Source organism: Trichechus manatus, unplaced genomic scaffold (assembly GCF_000243295.1).
Source record: "Trichechus manatus latirostris isolate Lorelei unplaced genomic scaffold, TriManLat1.0 scaffold00156, whole genome shotgun sequence".
Taxonomy (NCBI): Eukaryota; Metazoa; Chordata; class Mammalia; order Sirenia; family Trichechidae; genus Trichechus; species Trichechus manatus.
Genome location: NW_004444092.1, coordinates 6,545,364 through 6,555,622, shown reverse-complemented (window position 1 = coordinate 6,555,622; position 10,259 = coordinate 6,545,364). Strand labels below are relative to the sequence as shown.

Genomic DNA, 10,259 nt, shown 5'->3' with positions numbered 1-10,259 from the left:
ATCTGAATCCTTTTGAATGAACCATTGACTTCACTATAACTTTGACTGCTTGGCATCCCCATACAGTCAATAAAAGCTACCTTCTCTGTGTCTAGGTGTTCTTGAGGGAGATGAAGCTTCTTAGTCCCAGTCTCTTTGATTTTTTTCATACAAGACCTGTGGGATCAAATTTTGGCAGGAATTCTCTAATCTTCTAAGACTACACTTCCACCAAATAAAAGAGTTTTAATTTTAAATATTATTAAACACTGTGAATTACAGCATTTCAGAACCGAGAAAACATTTGTTATAAAGTAGGGTTAGGTAACATGTCCTGGTCTCTATGCTTAGGTGAACATTTACCACACAAGTTAAGTGATTTTATCAGCACTTTCTGATTTTCTTCTATAAACTAAATAATATGTAGAACGATAGGCAATGTTAAGGGCATAAAAGCTGTGGAAGACATGGCCTCTCTTATAAAATTCTTACAATCCACTGTCTTAAGTTGGGCTCCCAAGAAAAAGAGGCTAAGACAGGAATTCTTGTGTAAGTGACTTACGAATGGAGAGCTCTCAGGAAAGACCTCAGAAGGAGTGAAAGAAGCAGGATGGGGCAGGAAGAGAAGCTAGGTGAAGGTGTGATTTCAGGAGAAGTCTAGCTTCATCCTGAAACCATAGGGAGCTCTGGAAGGTTCTCAACTGCACCAAAATGTTTAGCCCGATGGCAAGGGGTTATAACCTCACATCAACCAGGCATTTGCTACAGGCTGTCCCTAGGAGCCATTTGGGGTCAAAATCTCCCAGGAATCTTGAGGTGAAGTGGTTTCCATCAGCCAAGGGGAAACTTGTGCAAAAAGTTGGAGGTGTAAGTCCCGAGCAGCCAATACTCAGGGGAATGGGTACCATACCCTGGAAAAAGGATCTGGGCCAGACATCAACAGCATCTACTACACAGGGTATTAAAGAGTCAAACCACGTACATGATATTCTTTCAGAGTGCTCATAGAGCCACCAACTCTCATAGTCGGAAAGTTTCAAGGTACAGAGTAACAGCAGCTAATGTGTACTGAGTGCTTACTTTGCACAAGAGATTGTTACATAAACTGTATCTACGTTGTTGTTGTTAGCTGCTGTCAAGTTAGTTCCTATTCATAGCGACCCTATGTACAACAGAATGAAAAACTGCCCAGTCCTGCACCATCCTCACAATCACTGCTATGTATGAGCCCATTGTTGCAGCCACTGTATCAATCCATCTCTTTGAGGGTCTTCCTATTTTTCGCTGACCATCTACTTTACCAAGCATGATGTCCTTCTCCAGGGACCTGTCCCTCCTCATAACATGTCCAAAATACTTGAGATGAAGCCTCAACATCTTTGCTTCTGAGGAGCATTCTGGCTGTAGTTATTCCAAGACAGATTTGGTCGTTCTTCTGACAGTCCGTGGTATATTTACTATTCTTCACCAACACCATAATTCAAAGACATCAATTCTTCTTCGGTCTTCCTTATTCATTGTCCAGCTCTTGCATGCATATGAGGAGATTGAAAATACTGTGGCTTGGGTCAGGAGTACCTTAGTCCTCAAAGTGACATCTTTGCTTTTTAACATTATAAAGAGGTCTTTTGCAGCTGATTTGCCCAATGCATCGTTTGAATTCTTGACTGCTGCTTCTATGGATATTGACTGTGGATCCAAGTAGAATGAAATCCACGACAACTTCAAGGATTCAATAAGGTCGCTGTGAGTTGGAATTGACTCGACAGCAACAGGTTTGCTTTTTTTAAATCTACATTACCCCACTTAACTCTCTCAAAAAATCTACAAGGAAGGTACTATTATTGGCCCTATTTCCAGTGAACTGAGACACAGAGAGGTTAAGCAACTTGCTCAAGGCCACATAGCTAAAAAATTGTGGTGAATGATGATTTGGTTAGCAATAATATGGTACAGCCTCTCTGAAATAAAGTAAAATCCGGGGCCCAACCCTAGGCCTACTAAACCAGAGTCACTTGGGTGGGACCCATATTTAAACAAGTTCCCTATGTGATTCTCATGCACACTTAAGTGTCAGAGTCATTGCAGAGCGGGATGAAAAGTTTTCTGAGATGGAAGAAAGTTGTGCAAAGACAATGTCAATGGGTAAAAATGATCAGCAGAAATAGATGTGCTTATGAATTGCTATAGTCTGAGAGGGTGAGAATAAAATCGATAATGGTCTCTCCAATACCAAATAATAATTACACAGGAAGAAATACCTTTTTATTGTCATATCATTTCTTAAAATAAAGAACACAACATCAAAAACAAAAAGCCTAAGAAACATGGGGCTCAAGTACCCATAAGTCTTTTTTGCCTCAACGATGCACTGTATAGGAATTTGCCCCTAAAAAATACTACACTGCCTCTTTCCCAAAGGTGAACAGACTACTATAAAACTGGGAAGAGAAATAATATTTCCTCAAAGGCTTTAGAAATGAAAACATGATACAATACAAAGAATTATCATTGATATACTTTTTAGCAGAATATTTTTATGCAGACTTGTTATGCTATGTTGCTCTCCGAAATAGCATGTGACCTGAACATGCCTACCTTTATAAAAATATTTCATTGTAGAAATTGGACCAGAGTCATAAAAGAGAAAAAGAGAGGATCAAAAGAGGAGAGACTGTAGGCATGATGCCATTTGTCTACAATGAAATATTTTGTAGGAAATTTTGTAGGGGTACCACCAAAAGCTGAGCCACCTTCCTCATTGCCCACTGATCTCATTGAGAGCAGAGAAAAAGCCTGTTCCGGTTGAATTATTTAGACAGACACTGGTGGATCAACTCACTATCTCCCCTTTAACGTGCTACATTTGTCATTGTTGTTATCCAATTCTTTGTGATAGTTACATACAAATTCCAAGTACTGTTTGTAAAAGCACTTCTAAGTAATGTGTTAGTTTATTTCTTGTTTTTTTAATACTAGTTTATTTCTGATTAACAAAGTTCTTTGCTTGCTATATTTCTATTCTATTGTTTCACATTTCAATCCATTATTTGTAATGAACTTACAATGACTCTTTTTATACGGTTCCCTGTTAGTACCAGATTAAATACTTCAGGGATTTAGAGGATTAATAGGCAGTCCTCAAAATGACCTCAAAATAATCTAAGTGGCATAAATCATATGGTGGAGGGCTTTGGGGTTGGAGATGAAGGTTAGAGACCCAAATTTTTACACTGTGCTAAAGACCAGGCCAAAGGGGAGCTTTAGGTATTTAAGATTGTATGCTGACTAAGCTGACCCCTCCCCACAAACCTACTGGCAGGTGTTTAGGATCAAATGCTTGGTTTAATCATATTATTGAAGATTAAAAAGACACTTTAAAATCCCAAGGCTAGTGTGCAGTGCTAGGATTGTTCAGAGAGTGTTCATGAGAAACCGATTATATCATAGGAATTTAAAAACAAACAAAGAAACAGTTTACTTAGTAAGTCAAGAGCTGAAGGAAGGGTTGGCTAATATCGACTCAAAGTAAGTCCAGCAATTGAGGTGTATGAGTTAACCTTGCACCTTTTTAGCAGGTGAAAGATGCCAGTGATCAATATCGAAGACCTCACAGAAAAGGACAAATTGCAGATGGAAGTTGATCAGCTCAAGAAAGAAGTGACACTGGAAAGAATGCTGGTAAGTGGCTGCTTTCATTTGAATTTTATTTTAAATTAGAGAGACTATGGGAGTCCCAGGTTAGATAACAGTCACTTGAGAGGTTCAAAGTAGGAAAAATAAATTATTCAGGCAAAAAATCATTTGGATTAAGGAAATTAAGAATCAGAATGATCTCAATTTAGACTCTAAATCAAGTGGTCAGCAAACCATTACCCTCAGGCCAAATCCAGCCTTTGACTTGTTTTTGCTTGACTACTTAGCTAAGAATGGTTTTACATTTTTAAAGAGGTGTTAAAAAAATAGAAGAAAGAAAGAATGAAAAAACACTATGAGGCAAAAATCATATTTTAGCTAAGCAATAAAATAAAGCAATGCATTGAGGCATTTTGTTTTCACTTTTCTATATTTATAAGCGTCTCATTACTTAATGCAATACTTTGATGTTGTTCAAATACTTGTAGCTGCGACCTCATCCTCCCCGGCATTGTCATGGCCAGTAATGAATGAGTCCATTCTATTCTTCCTTTGCACATAAACACAGCACTCCCTGGTTCCTCCTAAAAACATCTGACAATCTTAGAAAGGGTTACCAACGGTTCTCTGCCATTTAGAAGGAGCAGAGGCAGCAAAGAAATGAAAACTCCCACCAGACAAATAGTGACTGGAGCTTGGAAAATGTAGATATGTACTTTAGGCCTCTTCATTTTAGGAAAGTTAGTAGAACAAAAACTCCTCCATAAGTGATAAAGGCATATTTCTTAACTTAAAAAAAAATCGCACTCTATCAGGCCAAAATGAAAAAAGGAGTTTGTATCATCTCTGTACTTTGTTCAAAACACTTATTCCCAATCATAACTGGGATTTTTGGCTTTCTTTATGTTTATAATTGTCTCAAACTTCCCTTCTACCTTTCTATTCAGACTGAGGCAAAAACATGTTTTGCTGTAAAGATAAAATTAAATCTATAAGCAGCACAAAAGCCTAGCACACACACACACCAAAAGAAAGTCCTTAACTTTATAATGTGGGGGGAATAAAAAACTTTTAAAGGAAAGGAGAGTTGTTTTTTATCTTCTTTTCTTGAAATATCAAAAAGTTGTTTTATTATTTATGCACTCAGGATTGTTGTTTTTCAGGCAGTGTGGTTGTCTTCAAGTTTATTATTCACTTGTGGTAGGTCTACCTTGGAATGTTTACTTTGGGCAAACATCACATCACCATCTGTCAGGCTGTTGGGTTCCTTTTCTCCATTACTCAACCGCCTCCTTGCTCTTGGAAATCAAACTAATTTTAATATTGGACTGCAAAAACTATAATTAAGGAAACTGAGTTACATAATCAATATGTATTGAGCTCTGACTAAGGGCTCAGAGTGAGATAAATATATGAGACGGTCCCAAAGCTACACATAAGAAATAGTTACAGTTCATTCCAAAGCCAAATAGACATTGTTTGATACTGAGATAGATGTCTTAGAAATCTAAGGAGCGTGCCACTGCTCCCAACTGTAACATGAAAATGTGAATAATGATTGAATCTGGGGATAAAAAAGTCAGACCATCCAAATGACTTCATGCCACCATTAAATGGAAGCAGAGTGATAAGAGTGGAAGCACACAGCACCGCCCCCCACCCCGGTGTGTTCTCTAGTGTGTGACTTTCAGCAGGTGACCTCACATTTCAGTGCCCGACCAAAATAATTTTATAAACATATACTTACATACTATTTTAGGTAATTTATTACTCCTAGATACCTCAGATCCTAGCCAGACACTGTAAAAACCAACCTCTCACTGATTCCTGAATTTAGGATAGCAATTTAGCCTCTGTTCCTGGCATACAGGTAAGGCCAAAAGAACTGTCATCTGGGACAGCTGGGGAGGAAAGATGTGAATCTAAATTACTGCACATTTCAAAAGTGTCTGTAAACCTGAAAGTTTCGTAATAAGGAGGAGTCACCTGACCAATATTTCCTTGGCCTACCAAAAAACCAAACCTGTTGCCCTCAAGTCGATTCCAACTCATAGTGACCCTATAGGACAGAGTAGAACTGCCCCGTAGGGTTTCCAAGGAGTGGCTGCTGGATTTGAACTGCCGACCTTTATGGGTAGCAGCCAAGTTCTTAACCATTCATTGAGCCACTAGGGCTCCTTTCTTAGCCTAGTTGGAAATTATTTGTTCTGATAAGTAGATAATAAATTTGCAGAGTTGAAAAGTAATCTAAAATCTTGCAGGTCTAACATGGCTTGGAATTAGCTTACAAAAAAGAGCATGAAGATGTAAAAAAAATTAAAAACAGTAAACAGGTTAAATAAGTTATGGAATGGCCAGTTAGTGGACTGCCAAATTGAAGTGGCTCTGTGTTAATGTCATAAAAGATATATTAAAGTGAAAACAAAGTAAATTGAAAAAAAAAAATTGTTTTTGTGTGTGTGTGTAACATTACCTCTCTCTAAAGGAGTATTAAGTGGTACATTAACAGGCTCTGAATCCATTAAAATCTAAAGTCTGATTTTTTACAAAGCATTTCTCTAATGGTGTAGATGAGTGAAGAACCAAAAACCAAACCTGCTGCCGTCCAGTCAATTCCAACTCACAGTGACTCTATAGGTCAAAGTAGAACTGCCCCATAGGGTTTCCAAGGCTGTATGTAAGTCTTTGTGGAAGTAGAGTGCCACATCTTTCTCTCCTTGAGCGGCTGGTAGGTTCAAACTACCGACCTTTTGGTTAGCAACTGAATGCTTTCACCATTGTACCACCAGGGCTCCTTGATGAGTGAAGAGAAGTCCATAAACAAAATGAATGGTCCAGTTCAAATATTTATTTATTAAGAATCACCTAAATGCAGGCTCTGATCCAGATGCCTGGGATAAGTCAGCCAAAGGCCCCTGACCCCTCGGAGCTGACCTTGTACTAAGTGCATTGTCAATGGTCAATCATTGCATAGAAATTTAAAATAAAATTACGTATGTACACTTCTTAGAATCCAGGGGTGGTAATAAGCCTGAAAAATAAAGCTTGCACATATAATCTAGAGACAGAAAATAGATTTTAGAAGATATTTGCTGTAGTTAACCCTCAGCTAACCTTTGACAAATTATGTAAATTCTCTCATCTCAGTTTCCTCACCTACAAAATTAGTCTAACAATAATGCATTTGAAAATGGTTGTGAGGATTAGCGAGAAGGTATAAAATACATGCACAATAAAAGCATTTACTGCTAGTACTACTTTTGTATTCCCCATGCAGCATAACATACCTGTAGTAGATGTTCAAAGAGTATTTCTTGAGTGAATGAATAAATGAATAAAAGATTCATAGTAGTTCCCATTTTGTTTGCAGTATTTTTGTGTGTGTCTGATTATGTATAGGCAATGTAAAATAAAGAAATTAAATAATCACGCATATGCATTTTAATGGAGCCCTGGTACCGCAGTGGTTAAGTGTTTGTCTGCTAACCAAAAGGTCTGGCAGTTCAAATCCACCCACCGCTCCTTGGAAACCCTATGGGGCAGCTCCACTCTGCCCGATAGAGTTGCTATGAGTTGGAAATGACTTGACAGCAATGAGTTTAGTTTTGGTTTTGGTATACATTTTAATAATAAAATACTAGGTTTTCAAAACAAATCTGATACTACCATTGAGAAATTTAGTTTCTTTAGACAAAAGTTGTTCAAATTTGTGATCTATATTGATCTAATTTTCTTCTTTACAACTTTCAATAAATTTCTACATAAAAAACAAATAATGTCTATTTTAATTTTATGTAGATTGGCTACTTTCTTAGTGTAAGGTGCAAAAAAAAATGACATTTTTTTGAGGGGATGAGGAAGGAATATGGAAATAAATTGGACATAATACGGTTATAAACAAAAAGTTAAATAAATACAATTATGGAAAAAGATAGACAAAGTCCCCCTCTTAGCACAGCTCCTATCCTACCCTGTAAAAGTAAAGACAATTCAGCATCCCTAGTGGGGGAAGGGTGATGTACAACTGGAAAGAGCCACGGCTTCCGAATTTGAATCTGAGCTTCACTATGTACCAGCTGTGTGACCTTGCCAAAAGTCATTATCTCAGAGAATTAAATGAGATAATGAATGGGCTTGGCTCATAGTAAGAATTTAATATATGTCCATTCCCTCTCACCTTCACAAGTTACATTTTTTGGAATAAGGAAAAACATTTAATCAAGGTGTACACTCTTGACATTCTTCAAGTGTCTTGTCAGCTGAATTCTGATCTCTGGATCTTGTCTCCTTTAAAGTAACTAGTGGTAGTGTCGGCTAGGAACCCTTACCTGGAGTGTGGCTACTGTTTCTCTTTTGTCTGGAGACATCCAGGAGGACGGAGGAGGGAGTAGCTTTTTTGCTTCTTGCCTGGAAAGTACATACGCCTTGGCAGAAAGCAGAGAGCACAGCATTAAAAAGATACAACAAGGAAATGTGTTATAATAAATACATTCTTGGATTCTGCAGTATTATTTTAAACCAAAAGATTCAGCTCTTTCTCCTTTCCTTTAAGGTGTCCAAATGTTGTGAAGAAGTAAGAGATTACGTTGAAAAAAGATCTGGTGAAGATCCCTTAGTACAGGGCATTCCAGAGGACAAAAATCCCTTCAAGGAGCTCAAAGGGGGCTGTGTAATTTCATGAAAACTTCTTGGATTATCTTGACTTTTAATGAGAATACTAATTTGTTCTCATATATAATACTTTTAAGCATGTACATGAATTCTTAAATTTATAAATGTAAACTTTGAATAAAAATTGGGATGTATCATGCATACCTTTTTGTTTTTCTTCAAGTATTTAGCACACAGTTTAACGTAATTGACAATTAAATATTGATTGACCCCCCCCCCTTTTTTAAGAATACTTACTATGCTTTACTAATGAGTCTGTTTTATCCTGAGTTGCCAACGTGTAGTTAATGTTTTATCTTTCTTCACTACCCTTTCAACGCTGATAATATTCCACCCAGAAATTTCATGGTTAGACTTGTATTTTTCCCAAACGTTCTCTTGCTTACAGAATTAGTCTATTGTTTTGATAAACAGATGACCTATTTTGGCAGATCATGTGAAGATTTTTGTTGATATTTTATTCTCTGTTTTGGTTTCCCTTTCACTTCCCAGTCACTGGTAATGGTTTTAACATTATCTCTTCCTGCATTCTTACTCAATTCTACTTGTGACCAATGACTTGGCTTTTTTCCAGGAGGCCAACTGGATTAAGGGTTTAGTCTGTGGTCACAGAACACAGTGAATTTAACCAGCACCAGAGCAAAGGTTATGAACACAGATTTAGGAGCCAGAGAGTTCTGGCTTCGCCATTTACTGGCTGGCTGACTTCAGACAAGTTACTTAATCTTTCTCAGTTTCTTCTACTGTAGGATGAGGATAATAATGGTGGTATCCCTTCATTTTTTATAGGGATTAAATATGAGGCTAGCATAAATATAGCATTTAGCACGTTGGCTGCTGTGTAATAAGAGCCCAATAAATGTTAACTACTATTATTTCCGGGACAAAAATTCCAGAACCTTTTAAGATCCATGCTTTTCTATCCATCCCCATGAAGACCTGAATCAGCATAGTCATTTTTCTGTAGCAGTGTGAGTGCAAGAGTATAGACAAATAGCTATCATGTGCATCATCTTTCAAACTAATCTGTTTCCTCTTGACATTATATTGAGTTTGCGTAAGCCAAATTTCACTACGTTTGTGCTGATGACTAAGGAAGATAACTTGCCTTGGCTTCCGTAACAAATGACACGTTTAATTACGCAAAAGTGGAAACTATGTTGTCAGTGTTTCCTTGTGATAATCTCACATTTACAGTGGATACAGGGATTACTAAATTAAAGGGATATCTCAGTAATCAGAATACTCAGAAATGCCAATTAATTGTCATCCTTTTAAAAGCAAGATAAGAATAATCTGTTATTTGATCTGGAAGGGGTTCTAAAAATCATCCCATGTTTGGTTCCTAGCACAGTGCCCTCCCACTCCATACATAGTAAATGCTTAACAAATATCTATTGAATCTTGTCTAACCCTTTTGTTTGGAATGGAGAAAATCAAGGTTCAGACAGGTGAATTGACTAATGTCTTGAGGCTAGACATTGGGTCCCTGGATGACCAGTTAGCACCACGTTTCACCACATACCTTCATCAACTATGCTTTGGCCATTAAGAGATACCAGGATAAACTACTGAATCTCTTTTTCCTCAGGAGAGGCTCTTTTCACTCTATTTAAAACTATAAAAATATCCTCCATCCATATTCTACACTTCCTACCCCCTTTCCCACTCTGTTTTCCTCCATAGCCCCCATCACCATCTAGCATACCACATATTTTACTTACAGAATTACGGTCTATATCCAGGGATTTGTTTGCTATATGAAATGCTACTTAATGAAGCGGTCCAAATACCTATTTTTTTTTATTAAAATAAATACAGTGTTTTCTATGGCATTTAATAATCTGTAGAGTATGACCAACATCTCTGGCTTTCATCTTACAAATGGAGATATATTTTGGAGCCAGTGAAAACCCTGACTCTTCCACTTTCTAGCTTAGAACTTTGGACAAATAACTTCAATTCTCTGAGCC

General features: G+C 37.4%; 1 protein-coding gene across 1 annotated transcript; it reads left to right on the top strand.

Annotated features, from left to right (window-relative positions):
* Positions 1-3,564: 3,564 nt before the first annotated feature.
* Positions 3,565-8,420, top strand: GNGT1 (G protein subunit gamma transducin 1). Its single transcript, XM_004386149.2, has 2 exons — positions 3,565-3,660; positions 8,168-8,420. The coding sequence occupies exons 1-2, from the start codon at positions 3,565-3,567 to the stop codon at positions 8,294-8,296; spliced, it is 225 nt and encodes a 74-aa protein (XP_004386206.1). The 3' UTR covers positions 8,297-8,420.
* Positions 8,421-10,259: the final 1,839 nt, after the last annotated feature.